Source organism: Sodiomyces alkalinus, assembly GCF_003711515.1.
Source record: "Sodiomyces alkalinus F11 unplaced genomic scaffold SODALscaffold_2, whole genome shotgun sequence".
Taxonomy (NCBI): domain Eukaryota; kingdom Fungi; phylum Ascomycota; class Sordariomycetes; order Glomerellales; family Plectosphaerellaceae; genus Sodiomyces; species Sodiomyces alkalinus.
In genome coordinates this window covers 4,757,601-4,779,760 of record NW_021167080.1, presented here as the reverse complement: position 1 = coordinate 4,779,760, position 22,160 = coordinate 4,757,601, and the positions used below count along the sequence as shown (strand labels likewise).

The 22,160-nt window shown below is 52.7% G+C and overlaps 7 protein-coding genes across 7 annotated transcripts; 4 read left to right on the top strand and 3 right to left on the bottom strand.

Annotated features, from left to right (window-relative positions):
* Positions 1-85: 85 nt before the first annotated feature.
* On the top strand, positions 86-3,871 carry SODALDRAFT_115737 (hypothetical protein). The gene is made up of 3 exons (XM_028606588.1): positions 86-547; positions 852-2,213; positions 2,304-3,871. Exons 1-3 carry the CDS (start codon positions 220-222, stop codon positions 3,707-3,709), a joined length of 3,096 nt encoding a protein of 1,031 aa, XP_028469079.1. The 5' UTR covers positions 86-219; the 3' UTR covers positions 3,710-3,871.
* Positions 3,872-5,109: 1,238 nt separating this feature from the next.
* On the top strand, positions 5,110-6,919 carry SODALDRAFT_330996 (UDP-Glycosyltransferase/glycogen phosphorylase). Its single transcript, XM_028611345.1, has one exon. It carries the CDS (start codon positions 5,240-5,242, stop codon positions 6,842-6,844), a length of 1,605 nt encoding a protein of 534 aa, XP_028469078.1. The 5' UTR covers positions 5,110-5,239; the 3' UTR covers positions 6,845-6,919.
* A 102-nt stretch (positions 6,920-7,021) lies between these two features.
* SODALDRAFT_357304 (hypothetical protein) lies at positions 7,022-11,062 on the bottom strand (the record flags this gene model as incomplete). The annotated part of the gene is made up of 4 exons (XM_028613987.1): positions 7,022-8,002; positions 8,280-8,595; positions 8,739-10,466; positions 10,581-11,062. 4 exons carry the CDS (start codon positions 11,060-11,062, stop codon positions 7,022-7,024), a joined length of 3,507 nt encoding a protein of 1,168 aa, XP_028469077.1.
* Positions 11,063-11,137: 75 nt separating this feature from the next.
* On the top strand, positions 11,138-12,469 carry SODALDRAFT_357303 (hypothetical protein; the record flags this gene model as incomplete). The annotated part of the gene is made up of 9 exons (XM_028613986.1): positions 11,138-11,162; positions 11,267-11,297; positions 11,431-11,498; positions 11,548-11,735; positions 11,836-11,934; positions 12,034-12,043; positions 12,112-12,169; positions 12,211-12,321; positions 12,376-12,469. 9 exons carry the CDS (start codon positions 11,138-11,140, stop codon positions 12,467-12,469), a joined length of 684 nt encoding a protein of 227 aa, XP_028469076.1.
* Positions 12,470-12,592: 123 nt separating this feature from the next.
* Positions 12,593-14,213, bottom strand: SODALDRAFT_357302 (hypothetical protein; the record flags this gene model as incomplete). The annotated part of the gene is made up of 4 exons (XM_028613985.1): positions 12,593-13,429; positions 13,565-13,651; positions 13,721-13,775; positions 14,131-14,213. The coding sequence occupies 4 exons, from the start codon at positions 14,211-14,213 to the stop codon at positions 12,593-12,595; spliced, it is 1,062 nt and encodes a 353-aa protein (XP_028469075.1).
* Positions 14,214-14,527: 314 nt separating this feature from the next.
* On the top strand, positions 14,528-15,485 carry SODALDRAFT_338677 (3-oxoacyl-reductase; the record flags this gene model as incomplete). The annotated part of the gene is made up of 2 exons (XM_028612795.1): positions 14,528-14,693; positions 14,785-15,485. The coding sequence occupies 2 exons, from the start codon at positions 14,528-14,530 to the stop codon at positions 15,483-15,485; spliced, it is 867 nt and encodes a 288-aa protein (XP_028469074.1).
* A 313-nt stretch (positions 15,486-15,798) lies between these two features.
* Positions 15,799-16,746, bottom strand: SODALDRAFT_330988 (family 2 glycosyltransferase). Its single transcript, XM_028611344.1, has 2 exons — positions 16,578-16,746; positions 15,799-16,478 (listed from the first exon to the last, which is right to left on the bottom strand). The coding sequence occupies exons 1-2, from the start codon at positions 16,679-16,681 to the stop codon at positions 15,860-15,862; spliced, it is 723 nt and encodes a 240-aa protein (XP_028469073.1). The 5' UTR covers positions 16,682-16,746; the 3' UTR covers positions 15,799-15,859.
* Between the last annotated feature and the right edge of the window lie 5,414 nt (positions 16,747-22,160).

The following is a 22,160-nucleotide window of genomic DNA, read 5'->3' as shown; positions in this document are numbered from 1 at the left end:
CTTTTCTTTTTTTTTTGTGTTTCCTTTTTTACTCAGTCTACTCTTCCCCTGCCCTACCGCAGCTCTGCCGCCGTTGCATCTCTCGCATCTTAAGCTGTCTCGCCACCGTCGGGACCAGCTTCCAAGCCCTCCCCGACTCTCTTAACCTGGTCTTCGCTCACAAGGCGGACGATCAGTTTCCCCTCTCCTATCTATCATAATTTCTTTCCCCCAATTACAATGTCTGAAGTCCAGGGGCGCCCTGCCGCCTCGCGCGGTAGAGGCTCTGGACGAGGTGGAAGAGGTGGTTTTGCCGGTCGTGGCGGTCGCTCCGGGGGTCGTCCCAATGGCCACGCACACGACAAGGCTGAATCCAAGACCGAGACGGACAATCCTAGCGCGTTTGACGATGACGACCAAGGCGCTATCGGCGAGCTCAAGAAGCTTTATGGGTCCAAGACACCCTTGATCAAGGAAATGTTCCCTGACTGGTCCGAGGTTGATATCCTCTTCGCTCTCCAGGAAACCGATGGCGACGAAACCGAAGCCGCTACGCGCATTGCTGAAGGTGCGTGCCCTTCCCTTCATCATTGTTACTGTCCTCCGATTTTTTTTTGGGCATCTCCTTACAAAAGGCCCTCATCTCATCCGTTTCACTTCTCCCCATCTCCCGTGCTTTCCTCGTCATGCCCTCTCCGCTTTGCATTTGACAATTTTTTCTTCTTCTTTGACCCGTCTTCTCTGTATCATGCAGTTGGGTGGTGTCGCGTGGTCACTTCCTCCATCCGCCCATTCGCTGCCACTTTCCAACACTTAGTCCAATCGACTGCCTCCTGGTGAATCACACTAACACGTCACCCTTCCTTCCACAGGTTCCATCTCCCAATGGGGTGAGGTTTCCAAATCGAAGAAAGCTCCTCGTACCAAGGCGAAGGATTCGACCGGTGCCGCTTCCACCGCCGATTCGTTGACGTCCGCGTCGAAGCCGGCTCGCGGCGGTCGCCATGTGTCTGAAAGTGGTCGTGGCCGTGGAAGAACTAGCGAAAGAGGAGGCCGTGGTGGTCGGGGCAGGTCCTCGCATACTGCCACCACAAACGGGGGCGGTCCCAACAAAGAGAGCCAGCCCTTGTCCGTGCCGACCGAGGAATCCACCGCCTGGGATGCGAAGCCTGATGGCGCCGACGTAATTGGCGAAACCGCGACTGATTTGACTACCAACGATGCTCCTGCTTCTACCCCGGCCCCCGCCAGTGCTGCCCCCAAGACTTGGGCCAGCATGCTCCGCCAGTCTACTGCTCCCAAGGCCGTGGCTAAGCCCAAGGAGGCGCCGGCCCCCAAGCCTGTGGAGACCATTGAACCCTTGCCGCCCGCCGCCGCCCCCAGCGAGTCGGAGCCTGAAGCCAACGTCGAACAACCAGAACCCGAACCCGAACCCCAGACCGCCGAGGCCCACGAAGAAACGGCCCCCGGACCCCAAGAGGAAGAACCCACTACAGCTGAAGTACCTACCGTCGTGGAACCCGAAATGGCGTTGCCACCTTCCAAGGACCAGCTTACTGAGACGAATCTTGAACAGGTCGACGACGTATCGCATCCTCCCGCGACCCAGACCGCCGCAAGCACCGCTGCCGACTCTTGGGACCCTCGTCTCAGCTCGGCCAGCGCTACCGCCACCCCGTTGTCCGCTGCACAGCACCAAGCCGCCGTCCGCGCCGCCGGCACCCTTCCCACCCCCGCCATTCCCACCGCCCCCGCCAGTGGATATGCCACCTCGGCACTGAAGGCCACCACTGGAGGTGCCCCCCGCACGCCGAGCTACCAGCGTAGGGTTCTCGACCAGGAGGAGGCTGTTCGAATGCCTGGCAACCGCGAAGTCGATCGTGCCGCCGTTCAGTTCGGCGCCTTCAGCCTGGGTGGTGACGAAGACATTGATGGCGACCGCGAAGAACCCGAGACCCGCGCCCAGCCTCCTGCCGACTCCCCCGTCGCTCATCCCCGTGCCTCTCTTCCTCCCGCCGTACCTCAACCGGCTGTGCCCGACACGTTTGTCGGTCAAAAGACGGGCCCTGCTGCCCCTTCCGCTGCTGTGACCGGCCCGGCGAGCACTGCTGGTCCTGCTGCGCCTGCTGGTACTTACCTCCGCACCCAGTATGGCTCCCAACCGCATGCTAATACCATGTCAGCTACCCCGGCCAGCACTAGCTCTGCTCCTCAGGCGGCTCCCGCGTCACAAGGTACGTCAAAGTCTTACAAAGCCTTTTTTGCTTTTTTTTTCTTTTTTTTTTTTTCTGGCGATCTATTTCGTATGCTAACCGATCCATTAGCTCCCCAGAACGCCCCCCAAGGTCCGGCGCAATATTCTCGATTCGGGCAACCCGCCTCACAGGATACGGCTTCTTTCGGGCAGAAGCCTCTGGACCCTTTTGCTCAACAGACCCCGGCATCGTCCACCCAGGGCCAACTCGACGGCTACCCCAGCCAGCCGCCGGCCCAACAACAACAGCAGCAGCCCAATCAGCAGCAGCAACAACAGCAGGCTCAGGCGCAGCAGCAGCAGGCGCAGCAGCAGGCGCAACAGCAGGCGCAACAGCAGGCCCAGCAACCTGGTGGCGCGTACAGCTCTGCTCCTAGCGAATACTCCTCGTACTACACCTCGGACCAACATGGTCGCGGACCGTACAACTACTATGGACAGCCGTACGGCCAACAAGGCGGGCAAGCGCAGCAACAAGATGCGCTTCCGGGCCAGCAGAGAGCCTTTGGTGGTTACAACGCATCGCAGGCGGACAACATCAGCCAGTACCCCCAGAGCGGAACTCTGCACAACCAGACGCGCTACGGCGGCGCCGTCTCGAGCGATGCGCATAACAGTGGCCACACGACTCCCAATCCCACCACGCAATCGCAGCAGCAGGCGACTGCTGCTGCTGGTGTCGCTGCCGGCGCGGGCCAGGGATCGCAGCCTCAAACGCACGGGCAGCAAAACTACCCGTACGGAAGCCACCCGTACTACAACAACCCTTACTACTCGAACTACATGGGATACGGCGGCCACTTTGGCCAACAGGGCGGATATGCGGCGCCCTACGGAAAAGGTGGCATGTACGCGCCGTACGGCATGTCCCCCCAGGGCCCTTATGAACACGCGACGTCACCAGCCAGCGGTTTCGCTGCACAGACGTCTCTTCACCGAGGAGCCGATAGCGCGCTAGGCTCCGGGCTGGGCGGTGATTACGGACGCGCCGGGTCGGCTCAGGCGGCGAACCCTGCCGGATTGGGAGGCAGCGGGTTTGGTGGCATGCAGGACTCGTTTGCACGCGGTGGATCGTCTTCTTTCCCGACGCAGTCGGCGGGTCAGGGATACAACGCTCCGGCGCAGCCTTCGGCGGGCGGTTCTGCCAACGATGACCTGAAGCCGTTCGGTGACGGAAAGACTGGTGTCTCCGGGCCTTCCCCCTCACTGGGTGGTGCCCGTCCCGGATCGGCTACGCAGAACACTCCGGCCGGTCAGACCGGTCTCCCGCCTACTCAGTCGAGCTCGCAGATGGGTGGCTACGGCGGTTACCCCAGCCACCTGCAGGGACACGGCGTGCACGGGGGCAGTGGCTACGGCATGGGGGCCAGTGGGCAACACGGCAATGCCGGATTCGGGTCGTACGGTCAGGGCTACGGCAGCGGTTACTACGGCGGCAGTGGCCAACAACGCGGCTGGGGTGGTAACTACCACTAGGATAGTGGTTACCGCAAGAGCCGGATCTTTTCGACTGACGACTGATGGTCGACGTCTTTATTCTGGGTCCAGGCTCCTCGGTGCCTTGTGTTTTTCTCCACTCAGGGCAAGAGTGGCGTGTATGACTTGAAAAGAAGAAAGGGAAAGGGCGCTCTTTGTACGATCAACATGCCGGCACAAAAAAATGAAGTTTTAGGGACAAGGTGAATGGTGGAGGGGGAGAAAATACATCTTCGGAAGAGTCCGGCATTCTGACCTCGACGGGGATTTGCAATTTTTTTTCCGCCCTTTTTGTTCTCCTTTGTTCTCCTTTGATCTCCTTTTTATTCCGTCTGCTGTTCTTGGTGTTCTGTTACGCGCATGGGGGCGGGTTCCTTACTTACACCTTTGGCTTTGCTCAGAATGAACAGGGCTCGGGCTCGAGCAGGGTCGTTTATCCAAACATGGACAAATAAGATAACGAAACAAACAGGCAAACAAACCGGACTCTTTATTATTTGGAGAGCACGCATGGAGGGATAAGGAGGGAATGTTTATTCTTTTTTATTCTTTTTTTTTCGCTAGCTGGGAGGGAAATGGCTGAGAGACGGAGAGACGAATGAATCCTTTTTTCCATTGTTTTTTTTTTCTTCTTTTTTTCTTCTTTTTGCCTTAACATGAGAAGTGAATAGCCTGGCTAATCCAGATTTTGTTTGGCGAGAGGCCTTATGTCTTGTCCGTTAAGTCGTGACTTGCCTTTGGTGCTGTTGTGACTGGATGGTATGATGGGAGGTGTCGTGCTTGATGTGTCGTGATGTGCGTTGGAGGCTCGGGTTAAGGGGTTAAGGGGTGTTGTCGGTGTTGGCGAGTGGTCTTTATTTAATAAAAATAAAGAAAAAATAAAGGATAAAATAAAAAGAATAAAAAGAATAAAATAAAAGGCCGTGTTAAATGATTACATATAAATTGTTTTGCCCATGATATTACCGTGCAGATAAGGGGATTGTCCTCGGTGAGGTTGGTGCAAATGTTTTGTTCTATGAGGTCCGTCGCGTCGCACCCCTGTTTTTGTCCGAGTCGCTCTTTGTCTCTCTCCTGCTCCCTGCCGTCCGAAGGCGAAGGCGAAAAGGAGAATGGAAGGCCAAGATGTTACCTGGGGTGATACAAGGCGTCTTGGACATTCGGACTGCCGACATGTCAGCTAGTACAGAGCACTGAGCATTAGGGACGGAGTATTTCGTATAAATATAATTATGAGGCCAAAGGATGGATCGCTATATATGCATGTCAGCCCAGACGACAGCACTTGAGGCGTCTTCGTGGTCTTATTGGCAGAGGAGCGAATTATCTTTTCCTTACCCCTGAAAGGCGACCCTGGACCCCCTGTCTCTATCCGTTTGTGTGTGCACTGGTCTTAAATAATTATACTTAATGTAGGGATAGGTGTTCAAGTAAGTGTCTTCATCCGCCAAGTCCTGTTCTCAATTCTCGCCTGGAATAGGCTGGAATAGAAGACCCAGGGACAGCGGCAACAAACCCCAGTCGCCGACGATGACGCCCCCCAAGAAGATTCTCATGATCACCAACTCGGAGACGGGCCAGTCCAACGTCATCCTCGCCACAGCCCACGCCCTCTTCGAACAAGATCCCACCGTCCAGGTCCACATCGCCTCGTTCCCCCAGCTCGAACCAGCCGCGAAGAAGGCCCTCGCGCACGTCCAAGACGGCCGCTTCGCCTTCCACGCCCTCCCCGGCCCGGCCTTCAGCGAAGTCTACAACCGCGACCCGGACCCGGCCAACACGCTCCTGCACGGGTCCCTGGTCAAGCCGAGCATCGCCAGCACGCCGCACCTCACGCGCTTCTTCCTCGCGAAGCTCTTTTACACGTGGACGACGGAGGAGTTCGTGGCGCTCTTCGACGCCGCCAGGGACCTGATCGAGAAGACGGTCCGTCCGGATATTTGCGTGGTGGAAGGGTACCTCACCCCGGCCTTGACGGCGATGATGCACGTGCACGCGCACGCGCACGCGCACCGGTTCCGCGCGACGGTCATGCTGCCCACGTCGCTCAAGGACGTGGCGGGCCACCTCGAGCCCGGGACGGCCATGTTGACCAAGTGGCCCGTGGTGGGGTCCGCCCTCCCGATGCCGATTCCGTGGTACTACGTGCCGCTCAACGCGTACTTTTTCGTGCGGATGGTCCTCGTCTTGGTGCGGGACGAGACGCCTGCGCGGTACGAGGCGGCGGTGCGGGCGGCGACGGGGATCCCGGACCTGGACGTCCTGTCGTACGGGGCGGTGGTGAGCCACCCGACCGCGTTCGGGGTGGAGCGCATCTTCGTGGGGTCGAGGGCCGAGGTGGACTTTCCGCAGCTGGACCTCGAAAGCCCGCCGAGGGGGTATATGGAGAGGGTGGTGGCGTGCGGGCCTATTCTTCGCGCGTCGCCGGCGTTACGGGAGGTGGATCCGGAGTTGGCGGCTTGGATGGGGGGCGAGCCGGTGGTGTACGTCAACTTGGGGACCATGTGTCGGGTCTCGGAGGACGAAGCGGTGGATATGGCGAGGGCGCTGAAGCAGGTGCTTGACGTGGCGGGAACAAACATGAAAACAAAACATGGTGCAGCATGTGCGGAGCCGGAGCGCAGGGGGCAAGAGATGAGGGTGCTGTGGAAGATCAAGAAGGATCCGACACGGGGCCCGCCGTACGGGACGGGACCTGGGTCGAAGGTGTATGATGTGTTCCGGGAGGAGATGGAGGCGGATCCGCCGAGGGTGAGGATCTCGGAGTGGTTGGATGCCGAGCCGATGGCCATATTGTCGACGGGCGATGCGGTGTGCGCGGTGACGCACGGCGGGGCCAACTCGTTTTACGAGGCCATCGCAGCCGGCGTGCCGCAGGTGGTGTTGCCGGTCTGGGGTGACACGTACGACTACGCCAACCGGGCCGAGTTGCTCGGCATCGGCCGCTGGGGGAGCCGGAAGGGCTGTCCGCGGTGGTATGTCTCGGAGCTGGCGCCCGTCTTGGCGGAGGTGGTGCTGGAGCGGAATGCCGAGTTTGCGGCCAAGTCGAGGGCGCTGGCGGAGGTCTGTCGGCGGGATGGAGGGGGGAGGAATGTGGCGGCGAGAAAGATTCTGGCCTTGGCTGAGGAGAAGTAGTAGTGGGTTCTCTTAGAAGGATAGAAGGCATGATAGAGGCGGCTCAATATGAATCAAATAACAAAACAAACAGGACAACTAATATGGACACATGCAACGGATGTAAACAAGTATGAACTACATGATCCCTCACCCCCGACCACCGCTTGACCTTTGCTTTCATCAAAAATATCAATATCAAAATCTATCCCATGCCAGCCAGAGGCCAGCTCCCAAGGCGACAGCGCCAACAAGATACGGGAGGGCCCCGACAACAGCACGCCGAAAAGTCCGCAGCTGCGCGTTCAGGATGGTCCTCCTCATAGCAGCCGCCTCGTTCCCATGAGGAAAAGGCTCTCCAGGCACATCCTTGCCCAAAAACTCGCAGAGAGGCCCCCAGCCCTCCCCCAGGCGGTAGACCAACAACCTCTCGGGCGGGACGAGGCGCCTCACCAAGTCGTTGTGCCGGTCATACACCTCCCTGCCCTTCTCCTCCGTAAGGGAGGCCAGGACGACGTCGGCGCCATCACCCGGTCCGAGGCCCGGCAAGCCCATCCAGCCGCCCATGATCTTCTGCACCTGGCGGGTCGTGCCGGCGTTGCCGGCCAGGGGCTCCAGGTAGTCGCGGAAAACGTTGGCCAGGGGGCCGAAAATGGCGGTGAGGATGGTCTGCATGGACGGCCACCACTTGTCAAAGTCGCGCAGCACGAGGACGACCTTGGCGTCCGGGTAGCACTGCAGCAGGGACTCGGCGAAGGGGCCGGCGACGTCGGTTACGGCGTCGCAGGGCCCGAAGAGCTCGTCCCAGGTTTCCGTGGTCATGCCGCGGCCGTTGTAGGACGGGAGGGAAGGGAACAGGGCGTCGGCGGCGCGGCCCATGTGTTGCCAGTCCGAGGGGGAGTCGACGGCTTGGAGGCCGTGGTAGACGTTTTGGTAGCCGAGCTTTGTGAGGGCTAGGCACATGGAGTAGGAGCCTGTCCTTGGGAGGCCCAGGCTGAGGATTTGCATGGGCCGGGGGCGTCGGGGGGAGGGAGACGAGGGAGACGACATTGTGATGGAGGGGTGGAATTTTGGTCCTTGTTCTTCTTTGACGACAAGGAGCGCTGTTCCTTGAAAGGGCAGCGAAGATATGAAAGTTGCAATGTTCTCCGGACGGACCGTTGGACGGTGACGCTGATGCTGACGTTGATCTTCAGCTAAAACGCCTAGACAGCCCAAAAGGACCAGACGTTAACACGACAACCGTCCCCCCAGTGCCCCTAGCTTATAGGCTAGCTAGCTAGCCCTTGGTCCGCTGAATCCTTCGCTGTGGGGTGTCATACGAGACAAGGTCCGTAATTATAGGGCGCCCGTCTGGCAGGGTAATTTCGCTTATTATTTTAACAACTGGTCGTTCTAAGACATGCATAACCTCCTGAGTCCTGCTTCTTACTCACCGCCGCCCTCACTTCATCACCCGGTAGACCGGATATTCATGGCCTACATCGACAGGCAAGATATTAAACGCCGCATACGAATCGATCCCCTCCGGCTCAAGCGTCACAAAAGCATGCGCCGCGTGTGTCTTCATGCCAAGCCCAACGTGGGGGGTTGGCAGCGTTGATCCCCTGGCCTTGGACGACGATAGTCTTACATACCTTACGCCCCAGTTGATATGCAGAAGCAGCCCATGTAGGAAGAGATAATACGTGGAAGTGTCTTGGGATATATATGGAAGGTCCAGCTGTTGTTGTTGATGTGTTGACATCTCATGCGGTCGGTGGGAGATGGACCTCAGGGGTCATACACATGCAGGTATATCACGACTCTATCGCGACTTCAAGAGAACACTCCAAGCTCAGGACTTGGTTGAATACATGTAAGCTCTCTTCTCTCAAACGCTACATCACTATACTTTACAAAAGCCCAAGGTCACCAACTGAAAGCCTCATCCACAAGCACAACCCCCCTCTTGACCTTCTCCCTGCCCACAACCTCCCCGATCACTCGCCGACACTCATCCGCCATCCCCGGCGGTCCGCACACAGCAATACCGATATCCCCCACCTCGTCTTCCCTAAGCAGCTCAGCCCTCAAAATCTCAGCAATAGGCAACCTCACCCCGACACTCGTCTCAACCTCTATCCCGGGCCGATCCGACGACAGACGCTCCAACTCGGGCGCCGCAGCCCGCAGCAAGTCATCCGACCGCATGCCCCATACCAACCTGGTTCGGAGGCCACCGAAGCGCCGCGCAAGGGGTAGAACGGCCGTGATGCCCACGCCGCCCGCAACACAAACGAGGGAGGCGCAGCGGTCCAGTTTGCGCGCCGCCGGGTTGGCGTGGTACGACGACTCGACGAGCACGGGGAGGGTGATGGTGCCGCCTGCCGCCTTGGCGGCGAGGAGCTGGGTCGCACCGGACAGGGTTCGCATGAGGAGGGCGGTACAGGGTCGGACGGGTCCTGTTGCAGTCGCAGTCGCAGTCGCAGTGGTGGTGGTGGTGGTTACCGGTACGGCGTCTTTGCCGGACGACGCCGAGCTCCTTGTCCGATGCGTCGTCTGAGGGGCCGACTTTTCCACATCCGTTGCCGAGGACGAGGATGCCGGGATCTCTTTGCTTGGTCCTACGTGTGACGGCAAATTCGAAGCAGCGGCAGCAGCAGCAGACGACGACGACGACGACGACGACGACCCGGCGAAGGATGACAGTACGGAAAAGGGGTGCGCTTCCCACACCCGCCAGGACAGGGTCGGGAAGTAGAGGTACGCATGGCCCTCCGCCGCCACGCCCTCGATTTCCACGCGGAGGTACTCGCCGTCGCCGTTGCCGTCGCCGTGGCCCTCGGACCCCGCGACACAAGTGACGGTCGCCGTCCTGACGCCGTTGGCAGCCACCCGCACGAGGCGAAGGGCGCGGTCGAGGAACCACATCCCGCCAGCGACGTACACCCAAATCTCGTAGCCCCAGCTATACTCGAACAGGTACCAGATGTGGAGGAAGGTGGCGACGAGCCCCAGGGCGGCGAGGACCTGGTGCGCCGACAGGAAGATCTGGTAGGCCCTCTGGCGCACGGGGGGCAGGGCGGCGGGCCACATGAGGACGAAGGCGAGGGTGGCGACGATGCCCCAGACCCAGTAGTCGAGCTGCGACTCGGAGGCGTGGGTGCCGTGGAAGCGGTCGTACAGGACCAGCATGAGGACCGAGTGCACGACGGCCTGCATGATGCAGGCGTAGGCGACCCAGCGGTGCAGCAGGAGGAAGGTCGAGTGGCTCCAGTCGGTGAGCCAGAGGAGGATGTTGTTGCGCGACGAGAAGAGGAAGAGGGCGGCCAAGTCGGCCATGGCGAGCACGCCGGTGCGGTCGCCGATGACGAAGACGATCTGCTGCGCCCGCGTCGGCGCCATGTAGTTGGGCTGCACGAGGTGCAGGGGGAAGATGGCCAGGAAGATGTTGGTGAGGAGGATGTAGGCGATGAAGAGGGCCTGGCTGCGGGTGGGCATGATGCCCGCGTTGCCTGCGACGGGGACGCGGTAGCGGTGGCCCCAGAAGGGCTGGTCGAGCCACACGGAGATGCGCGAGGCGGTGACGGAGTGGGCGGGGAGGAAGCGGAAGAGACTGAAGAGGATGGGGATGGCGCAGGTTGTGATGGCAATGATGAGGCTGCCAAGTCAACATGAACCATATGCCGTGTTAGTTGGTTGGTCCGGGAGGATGAATTTCTGGTAAATAAATAAAGTTGAGAGATTAAGAGAACAGAGTATATCCGCCACTTACCTGTTTGCGCCGTGGCCGAATTCGGCCTCCTGGAACGAGTGTTGCCCGTTGTAGCTCGACAACCACGCAGCCTCGTCGATCAAGCTCGTCTGGTTAATGGGCTGCCGGTTCACGGCCGTCAGCATGTTCTCCCTCCCGATGACGTCCATGTCCTGATGCGCCAACCGGAGCGTCTCGCCGTACGACCGGATCGGCTGCATGGCCGGGGATCGATCCCCCACGCTGCCCGTGGCCAGATGGCCCTCCCAGTAGTCCTCGATGGCCGAACGGTAGACGGGTGCGCCGCCGTCCCGCGCGCAGCCGCGCTCGATGCACAGGGCCAAGGTGCGCATGTAGGCGGCGTCCTGGAGGTGACATTGCCGAGTCGGGGGCGCGGCCTCCAGGTGGGCCGAGTCGGTGCCGTTGATGGACTCGCGGCAGAGGAGCGGACTCAGGTGATGAGTCGTCGGCAGGAGTGGGCGCAGACCGGCTTGTAGAGCCATTTACCGGCTCCGAGGATGCCGACGCCGTCGGCGCTCACGGAGGGGAGGGCGAGGAGGAGAACGAGAGTGGCGGCGATGAAGTTGGACAAGAGGCTCGAGGGTGAGGCCCCCCCGGGGGGGGGACCGGATCTCCTCCTAGTCATGATGCCCGAGATGATGTCGAGAACCTAGCCTAGGATCAATGTTGTTTCTTCTGCTGTGTAGTCAAGGGGCTGGCGCTGGGAGGCGGCATCGAGTAGGTTGCTTGTAAGTACATGTGGGATAACTTATACGAGACAACATTGAACCCTGAGAACTAGACCGCGTTATAATCACTCCTTGTATGGCCTTGTCCTGTTCATACAACGTATTCTCATGTTCGGTTTGAGTAGCTCGGGACGACAGCCCCCGACGGATCCCTGCTCCTCCTCGGTCGTCCCGTCAGTCTTTCTGCTCTGTGTGTAATACATGTACTATTGAATCGTTCAATGTTCGTGCCCGGACAGCCTGGACAGTTCCACCGTCCACCGTGGCGGTCCCCTGCGAGTCGAAACTCCTCAGGCTTTTCAGGCCTTTCAGGCTCCTCTTCACTCGGACTTTGGCTCGATTCGGTCCAGTTACCGCGTCGGAACCAGTTCGGTTCGGCTCCATTCCCCGATCCATCGACCTCGTAGAAGGCCAAGGGTCCAACGGGGTCAACAAACAGGGATTTTTTTTGGTTGCGTGGAGCTGTATCCGTACGTCGTGACGCAGAATCAAGAGGGAGGGAAAAGCAGAAAGTAGAAATGGATCAGATTTTGCGCAATCGTGCTCATCGGCTTGGCGTTTGGGACAGGGGTCAAGGGGGAATCAAGGGGAAGGACCTTCGGCTTCACTATGGCGGACAATACCTAGTAAGACTTGTAAAATACTCACTCCGTAGCATCATGAACGTGGACACGTTATTAATTTCCAATATTTAACCTTAAGGATGACGGCACGGGCAATAGTAGGGCCTCATTGGTAAGGCCCGAAGGGGATAGGGGTGAGGACCGTGAGGCTATTCCGACTGCGGTCTTTGATGCTGGCAGCTGTCAACTCTGACGATCAATTCCATTATCAATCCATTGACTCGTGCAAGTTGTGGAAGTGATAGTGGCCACCAGGCACCACCGACATGATGGATTCAGGGGTCAGATTCGGGGCTCTCGGGGGCGTTGTCGGGAGTGGCGATGCCCCGAACTTTCCATCTCCACCCAGTTTTCGGGCACTCGCTGTTTTGGTGTTCTCTACATATCTCTGTCTGCCTGTGCCTGTTTGTTCCATAGACTTACATGTACCTCTTCTTTCTCCAGCGCCTACGGGAGCACGAAGGGATGCTCTGCGTCCTCGAGTACGCCAAGTCGCTTCACGGCGCTCTCCTCTGGTCCTGCGCCAGCACCTGCGTAGCACCAGGGGTATCAATTAAGACTCTTAAGCCCACTTCGCACCCAACGCCGAAGCAAAAATGAAAGATAATAAACAAAAACAAAAACAAATAAAAATAAACCGCAACCACACCCACACCCACCCTCACCGCCCCTTGACCCTCCGAATGACAACCTTCTCGCCATCCAGCTCCCACCCCACCCCGTCTCTCGCCGTCAAGAGCTCCCAGGTGGCACCGGCACACCGCTCCAGAAACGGCCGATCGACACTCAAATACGACCGCCCCAGACACTTGAGCGCATGGCCCCGCATCTCCTCGTCGGCAAACTCCATCAGCCGTGCGCGGTGGCCGTCGACGGCGCGGCGCACCCTCCGGAAGGCGACGTAGTTGTCGTGGGCGAGGGCGGCGAGGGCGGCGTCGACCTTGGCGTCGCGTAGTCCGTGGCGGCTGCGCAGGGCGTAGGCGGCGGCGAGGTCGGCGCGGCGGCAGGCGGCGTCGAGGACGAGGTAGGCGGCCACCTCGGCGTGCTCGACCGAGGTGAGCGGCTGGCGCGGGTGGAGGACGCGCAGGAGGTGCAGGATGGCCGGGTGGTAGGACTCGGGGTGCTTGACGAGGATGGAGAGGCGGATGGCGAAGAGGTAGACTTGGGTGGCGAAGTCGTCGGCGCGGTGGGAGGCCACTATGCCTTCGCGGAGCTTGCGCAGGGCGGGCAGGATGTCGGAGAGCGGTTGGGCGGTTGGGTCGGGTGGAGGTGGAGATGGAGGAGGTGGGGTGGATGTTGGTGGAGATGCAGATGCAGATGCAGATGTAGATGTCGTCGCCGTCGTCTTTGTTGTCGCTCTCTGGATCTGTGACGGGATGCAAGTGGTGGAAGGGCTGGAGAGTTCGAGGGCGGCGAAGCGGCGAAGGAGCTCGTCGCGTTGTCCAGCGTCGGAACAGAAAGTCATATACCGCTCCACGATCTTGGTATAGTAACGCTCCTGTGTCTTGAAATCGAGAAGTCTGAACGTGCCATGAAGTCAGTCAGGGGTAGGTCAAGCAAAAAATGGAAAAGCAGAGTCGAAAGAAAAGCCCAGGAGCACATTACTACCTGGTGTCTCCCTTAGAAGGCAAACCAAAGCTTTCGAGAGGGTCTTGGTCGACGGGTTTGAGTCTTCCCCAAGAACGCGAGGGACCTCGTCCTCGTCCTCGTCCTCCTCGAGCTTGGCCCCGTCGCATGGTTGAAAGAAGCTAAGCTACTCCGTAGGACGAGGGGTATGCGGTTGATGAACAAGCCAGGCCGAGTACGGATGGGCGAAGCGGGAAGCGGGAAGCGGGAGAGGGGCTCTGGGATGGTGATTATCTAATCATATCTAATCGGAAAGCTGTTCCATGCCATGCGCTTACCCCGGATTCGCTTTAGGTACCTTATGTAAGGTACTAAGGTACTTGGGGTACTTAACCGGGGGTGAAATGGTGAACATGGGGAATGAAAGTGCCTCGGTGCTCTCTTATCGAAGATCAGATACCGGCGATAACGTGAAGTAAACATCACGGGGCTCATGTTACACTCAAAAATGTACCACTGCACCAAAAGAGAACCCTCTACTTGACGTAGGTACTTTTGATGTTATATAAGGTACCTTAGGTAAGGTAGGTAGTTCAACAGCTCAACCACGATCATAAGGTAAATAGTACCTACTGTACTGTACCAGCATCCCTCTTAGCCCAGTCGAGACACAGGCCCTGGACCGGTATCAAAATGCCGACCCCCACCCCCACCATCGATTAAAACGACCTGGAATGGAGAATGGGGAATGTGGGGGCGGCGCGGAAAAGTGAAGCCGCGGGGAACCTCGGCTGGGCAGCCGGACAATGCGCGGAACAAACGACCTCAGGAGACATGCAGATCAAGTCTCGCGACGAGCTCAAAGGCTGACTTTGCTGCTCATTGTAAATACCCACCTTCCATAAAGCTCGTGTTCGTCGTCTGTTTTCTGTTTTCTTCTTTCACAGTCTTGGTCTTGCTACCTTTCCACGTATCTTCCACGCATCTCTTCAACCTCAACACCCCCCGTAATTCCTTCGTCTCCATCACCATGTCGGACCGTGTAGCTCAGCTCGCCGCCCACCTCAACTACCCCAAGGGGTTGCTGGCCGGTCAGGTCGCCATCATCACGGGTAGCGGTCAGGGTATCGGCGCCGAAGCCGCTCGCCTCTTTGCCAACGAGGGCGCCAAGGTCATCATCTCCGACATTGACGCCGGTATGCTTCTTCCCTGCCTTGTTTTTTTTTTTTTTCTTCTTTTTCCTTCCCCTCTCTTCTCACTTTCCTTCCATCGACTAACCCCCCACAGAAAAGGGCAATGCCGTCGCAGAGAGCATCAACAAGTCGGGCGGCCAAGCCATCTGCGTGCCAGGCGACATGCTAGACGCCGCCTACATCGACACCCTCGTCAAGAAGGCCGCCGCCTTCGGCAACGGCAAGATCCACCACATCGTCAACAACGCCGGCTACACCTGGGACGGCGTGATCCACAAAATGTCCGACAAGCAGTGGGACACCATCGTGGCCCTGCACGCCACCGCGCCCTTCCGCCTCGTGCGCGCCGCCGCCCCTTACTTCCGCGTCCGCGACGGCGAGAACCGCTCCGTCGTCAACATCTCCTCCACCTCGGGCGTCCACGGCAACGCCGGCCAGGCCAACTACGCCCTCGCCAAGGCCGGCGTCGTCGGCCTCACCAAGACCATCGCCCGCGAGTGGGGCCCTGCCTTTGGCGTCCGCGCCAACACCGTCGCCTTCGGCCACATCAAGACCCGACTCACCGACGCCAAGGAGAAGGGCGCCTTCGTCACCGGGCCCGATGGCCAGAAGATCGCCCTGGGGATCCCCACCGCCCAGCAGGCCGCTCCTGCTGGTGAGGAGCACGCCGACATCCCCCTGCGGAGACCCGGTACTGCTACCGAGGCGGCGGCGAGTATCCTGGCTGCCGCTAGCCCGTTGTTTAGCTACATAACGGGACAGACTATTATGGTGACGGGTGGTCGGAATATGTAAAAGAGTGGAGCGATGCGAAGGAGTCTGGGAAGCGGGAGCAGAAGCGGAAGATGTAAGATCAAATGCATAGAAGCACTAGTCGTTTTCCATGATCATGATCCGAAGTATACGTCGGCCGTAAGCCTAGAGTAAAGCAGCGGTGTCGTCTCGTGATGTATTTTCCCTTTCCCATATGTTTCGTAGGTAGGCATCTTGTCCTCTTGCTCGTTTCAGGACGCCAAGTACACATCAAGAACCTGGCTGCAAAATAATATAGGTATGGTATTGTGGGTTTAGTTAGTCTGCAATGCCTCTCCAACGCCAAACCATAGGCCGTACGTATCCTTGTGGTAATAAGAAGAGAGAGAGAGAGAGAGAGAGAGAAAGGCCCACCGCTACACCTTCAACCAAAGATTCAAAACACCCTTCGCATACTCGACAATCTCATCCCCCCCAAGCTTGCTCTCGCCATACACACGGTCAACAAAGCTAATCGGCACCTCGGCAACCGTGCACCCCATGGCGCGCGCCCGAACCATCATCTCCATCTGGAACGTATACCCCTTGCTCTCCGTGCTGCGGATGACCTTGTCCAGCACCGCCTTCTTGTACAGGCGGAACGACCCGGTGAGGTCGCTGACGCCCGGCCGCAGCACCGTGTCGGCGAACAGGTTGGCCCCGCGGCTGACGAACTTGCGCTTGAGGTCCCAGCCGTACACGCCGCCGTCGCCGGCGTACCGCGTGCCCGTCACGATGTCGTAGTCCCCCTCGCGCTGCCGGGCCACCATGCGCGGGATGAACTTGGGGTGGTGGCTGAAGTCGGCGTCCATGATGATGACGAAGTTGCCCGTCGCGAACTGCAGCCCGTGCACGTAGGCCGTGCCCAACCCGAGCTTGCCCGAGCGCGTCTTGAGGACGACGTGCGGCGCGTAGGCTTGGACGAGTTGTTCGGCGACCGTTTGCGTGCCGTCTGGGGAGCCGTCGTCGACGATGATGAGTTCCCAGTCGAGGTTGCTGAGACGGGAGAAGGGAGACGTCAGCTTGGGTTAAGTTTCGCGGCGGGGGGGGATGAAGTTCTGGTGTATGGACGAGTTGGGAAGGGACAGGTCCTACTTTTCGGTAAAGGTGCGGTTGAGCAGCCAGGTGACGATGGGGAGGTTGCGGCGCTCGTTGTAGGTCGGCAAGATGACCGAGTACTTGTTTTCTGATGGAGCCATGGCTTCGGCAAAGGGGTCGAGTTCGAGTTCGAGTTCGAGTTCGAATGCGACTTCAGGTGGGAAGCTGGGCAAAGGGTCAAACGAGCGAATGGAAGCCTGCCGGGATATGGACGTCAGATGGTGGGAAAGGAGGGTGGTGAAGTTGGCTGTGCGTTGTGGGCGAAGAGGCGGTCCAGAGTCGAAGATCGCGTCCGTGTCCTTTGGTTGACGTTCTATAGGTAATTACGGCAAGCGGCAGGACGGTCTGTTGCAACTTCTAAAAATAGTAATAATCGATCAATAGGTTTACCCCGACCGTAGAAGTCTTCTACCTGGTAGTACGATTTATATATAGGCGTGTGCAGATGTAATTAAGTAGGGTTATAGGGCATATATATAAGAACCCTATCTATATAGCCCTGTATATATCCGTATAACTATCGCAGGGCCTATTCAGAAGACGTATATACGCTAACGGTTATATAATAGTCTGTATAATAACGCCCCTAACTATACTTATTTGCCCTAATATTAAGGTCTATTATACTATTCTTTTCGATACTAATCTCGATTAGTTAGTATACGCTAAATACGGTATAGGCCGGTTCGAAACTATACTCGTTAAGAACGAATTAATACCTCCTATTAACGACAATAACACGGTTATCGACTTAACCGTAAATACTCCTCCCCGCTTAAAGCGCGAAGATACGGAACCGAAGGCGCTTTATATACCCGGCATTATCGCGTAGGTGTAGGTATAGGGTAGAGCGCTTATAACTGCGTTTCGAACCGGCGAGGCGTAGCGTAGGGCTAATATCTAATTAACACGGAAAGAAAAGTAGCCGTAGGCTATAAAGGAGATTAGTATTAGCCTATATAGCAGCGAGTACTACGTTTAAGATATCGGCGGCGTGGATATCTTAAAGTTTATAAAGATTAAAGGATAAAGAATTACCGGCCGCGTTTTAATTATACTAGACTAGACTTTTCCAAACCACTATGACTTTATACGCTATCTTATAAGTTAGTTTATATCCGATAAATACTAGTTCAACTAGGACCTTACGGTCTTTTTATACGATTAGAAGAATCCGAAAACCGTTATCTTCTTCCGAAATAAGGCGTATAATACTATAATACTCTATACGTTTCTGCGCGAATCGGGTCTTAGTCTAATAAAGGATTATTATCTTACCTTCCTCCGAAAGACTAAGGTTCCTAACCCGTTAAAGCTAACCTTAAGTAAACGTAATAATATAATATAAAATAATAACGACGAGGAGGTACCGATCGTTATAAAGAAGGAAGTCGGAAAGGGGACCCGTACGAAGAAGTAGACTAGAAAGGGGAAAGGGAAATAAGCCGTAAAGGTAACGGTTAAGACTAAGCCGGTAACGTATACTAAGCCGTAGGTGGTAAAGACTAAGCCGTTAGTAGTGAAGACTAAGATAGTACCAGACACCGACGCGTAGGCTTATATAGAAGAGGAGGATCACGGCACGGAGGAATAGGAGGAGGCGGGTAAAAGTAAGGTGCTAGCGTTAATAATAGATCTTCGTGGCCGGAAGCGTATATTTTTAATAACTTCCGATATAAAGCCTTAGATTAGAAAGAGCCTTAGAATAGAATTAATTACTACCCTTGTTTTCTATATCCGAAAAGGCTAGATTAGTCTTATTAATTCCTATTATAGCCTATTCTATATCTAAGCCCTCCTTTTCGAGTAGGTCCTTTATAGCCATAATACTACTACGAGGCGCGGGTAGTAATAAAAGCTCGGGTTTAGTCTTCGCGGCCACGTATATATTTAGACTATTACGTATATAACTATATAGAGGAAGCGTAGGATACTCTTTACTATTTATAGTTAGTATCTCTTAGAGATTACCCATAGTAGACTTAAGCGCTAAGTATACTACTATAATATCCGTAGGCAGATATATATTAAGCTATTAAAGATCTTCTATAAGGGCGTTTTTTAGTGTACGAAGCCGTATAGGATCCGGCTATACCCAAAAGTCCTATTTAGCCCAGTAGTAAAGCACTTAAGACTTACTAGTGATAATATACGGCCGAGAACGCTATACGCGGATACGGTGGCTATTATAGACCTATATAAATCGTGTAAAGTCGGTACGTATAAGTGGTATATACACGTAAAGTAGTATAATACGGTCGGTAATTCAACGGTTATCGAAAAGGCCGTTTTTGGAGAGGTAAATAAAATACTCTTAGATACACGTTAGTAAAGGAATATAATACTAATAAAGTAGTAGAGTATAATATTTACTTACCCTTTAATATACCGAATAGGATTAATAAAGTCTATTCTACTATACCTCGATATGTTAATTATAGATACTCTTTCTAAATATCTAGTAGTCTTTAAACTTAATCGGAATATCCTCGCCGGCTACGTTTTTCTTTATACGCGATTATATAGATATATACTAGTATATGCCGGCTAAGAGTATTATCTCTTTACCCCGATCTAACCGAATAAACCGCGGGAGAAATCCAGTCTAACGTATAACGTGGATATACTATATAAGGATATTCTTAGTAGTGTGCGCCGATACTTTAACGTAAACTAAGTTATAAATCGGGCGTAGGCGTTAATACCGGCGTAGATCTTAAAGCCGAAGGGAAGTAATTTATCGTACGCGTTAATAAACTAAATAAAATTCGGCCCGGGCGTTATCTAACCCTTTCTACGGTACCGTATCTCCTTTATACGCGCTGTAACCTCTTCTGGAAATAGTTCTAAGAAGGTACGGTAAAGAGTATCGCGGCTAATTATAAAGCCCTTCTACCGTATAAATATATAGAGCTATATAGCACCGAGCCCCCGCATAAAGGATATATTAGGATCATTACCCTTAAAGAACTCTTTAGCTTTTACTTTTACCTCCTTAATCCGTGGCGTATCCTGCCGTCGCTATAACTTATTACTTTTTCGGATACCTTTAAGTCCGAACTTCGATAATCGAAAGCCCTTAGTCTATAGCTATTATAGTAGTTCTGTATCGTCGAAGTTATCGTAAAAAAGCTTATATACGCGTTAAATAAGATCCGTTAATATAACTATACGTGTTTAGCACAAGAGGCCTTAGGCCTTATACCGGCGCTATCATAAGGTACAGCTAATCGTTATTCCTGTTTACTATCGTATATAGTCGTAAATAAAGTCGTCGGAAAAGCCCTCTTCGTAACGGCGGTAGATCTCCTCGCGAAGAGGTTTAAGGTCTTATTATTTGCCTCGTATATCTATAGTGTTATATATAGAACTATACGGAGAGGTAGGAGGTAGGAAGACACTACAAACCTTTTTAGTAAGGCTTAGTTAGATTCAATAAGCAGAGAAATATAATAAGGGCAATTATACTTTACTTAAAGGAAGACTAGTAAGTGTTATATATATATATATATATAAGTATAAATATACTATATAAGTATTACTAATAATATATTTATATATAAATATAAGTAAAAGTATATAAATAGAAGTATAAAAATAAGGGAAATTAAAAACTGTTATTAGTATATTCTGGGTTTATAGTATTATATTTTTGTTACTATTTTATTCGTATAATATAAGATATAAAAGGTTTTTTTATAGCCTAGTATATATAATAATATACTATATTTACTATTATAAAGTCGTATACTAGCTATTATATATCTTGATATATTACGATTTCTATATATTAGTTTATATTATTATATAAATAAGTTATTAGATAAATACTAAGTCTAAGAGTATTAATAAAGTATATTTATAGTTTTTATTTAATATATAGTATATCTAAAAGACTATTTATAATAAGACTCTTATAAGTAATAAAGTACTAAAGGTAGACTTAAATAATTAGAGTATTATATTTTTAAGGACCTTAGTATATTAAACTATAAGGTTATAAGTAAGTATCTACTTTATATTTCTAGTTAAAGCTTATTAGAATAATATAGTATTAATAACTAGTAATTAGCGTTACTATTAAATTAATTTAAATAGTTAAATTATATATCCAGATTTAGTGAATTAGTTAATTCTATAATATTAATTAGCGTAATATTAGTCTGGTTCTAGACTAATAGAATTTTAGGAAAAATAGAAAAAAAACTATAGCTATATTTTTAAAGAAAAGTATAAACTACTAACTAACGCCTATAACGGGAACCGAACGTATAACCTCTAACTATAATAGTTAGTAGTATACTATTATAATATATAGCCTATAGCTTATAATTTTATAATATATATCTTATTCCTGTATACCTCTATAATGCCTACTATAGTGATTAGTATAATAGTTTCTATCTAGGAGCTAATAATAGTAGTAGGAAATTATTTAAATTATAGTATCTGCCTCCTATATTAATCTAAAGTATTTACTATCCTTCTTAATATATAGTTTACTACCCTTTTCTGCTACCTTAATTATCTATTATTAGCCTCACGGTATTTAAATCCCGCCCCTCAATACCTCTTAAGTTATAGTTTAATGAATATAGATCTAATACCCCGCCTATTATAATATAGAATAATAGAGAATTTACTTATACCGATTAAGTTTATATAAAGAGATCTAAAGAAAGAACTTACTAGATTAAGAACTATAGAATATTCGTTAATAAGGTTTATTATAATACTTCGTATAAGAACTACTTATAGGTTTACTATTATTATAATTAACGAGGTAGTTTAGTAAGGCTATTTAAGGCCTTATCTATAAGACTACCTCTATAATAGGTATTCTATACTCCTATCCAACGATTCTAGTAAGGCTATAGGCTCTATTAATTCTAATAGTCTATAAATATTTAATAACCTTCTAAGATAATTACTATCTCGAAGAGCTAGGCCTTTTAAGTCTCCTAAGCCTCTTAATTAATATCTATCTAGGGAGGTTATATATAGAATAGCTACTAGACTTTGGTAACTAGTTTAAGGGTCTATTTTAGACTGTTTATAATAACTATATAGTAAAAGCTAATAATTGATATACTAATCTAAAAGCCTTATTTCTCTATACTACGGCTATAATACTATACCCGAGGCTTAGGCTTACTTAGTAGAAGAGTATTAGACTATATAATACTAAGTACCTTAGTTAGTAATACTAGAAATAAGCTTACTAAGTACTAAAAGAAGTAGTATTGCTACTAGTAACCTATAAAGCAGGGTAATAATAACTATACTAGTTTAGGTAGCGATAGTAACGCTGGAAGATAATAGCTACTATATATAATAGATTTAGAATAGCGCTAAGTGCCTAGCGGCTAATAAAGACTCGGAGGTTAAGAGATATCTACGTCTAGATATCTAAGGCGTTAAGGACCTAATTAAGTAGTAGTTATATTAATAAAAGACCTTCTTATCGCTTAGTTAGCTAGCTTATAATATCTTTATACTACTAGCGATAATAATAGACTATAAAATAACGTTTAGCCTAGTAAAGATAGCTTTAATAAGCTAGCGATAAAGAATATTACT

What these genes read in the sequence shown, in the direction of transcription:
- SODALDRAFT_115737 (XM_028606588.1), top strand. Translation starts at nt 220, where the DNA reads ATGTCTGAAGTCCAGGGGCGCCCTGCCGCCTCGCGCGGTAGAGGCTCT. An exon ending in CGCTACGCGCATTGCTGAAG is followed by an intron (nt 548 to 851) that starts GTGCGTGCCCTT and finishes TTCCTTCCACAG; the next exon opens with GTTCCATCTCCCAATGGGGT. An exon ending in GGCGGCTCCCGCGTCACAAG is followed by an intron (nt 2,214 to 2,303) that starts GTACGTCAAAGT and finishes CCGATCCATTAG; the next exon opens with CTCCCCAGAACGCCCCCCAA.
- SODALDRAFT_330996 (XM_028611345.1), top strand. Translation starts at nt 5,240, where the DNA reads ATGACGCCCCCCAAGAAGATTCTCATGATCACCAACTCGGAGACGGGC.
- SODALDRAFT_330988 (XM_028611344.1), bottom strand. Translation starts at nt 16,681, where the DNA reads ATGGCTCCATCAGAAAACAAGTACTCGGTCATCTTGCCGACCTACAAC. An exon ending in AACCGCACCTTTACCGAAAA is followed by an intron (nt 16,479 to 16,577) that starts GTAGGACCTGTC and finishes CTCCCGTCTCAG; the next exon opens with CAACCTCGACTGGGAACTCA.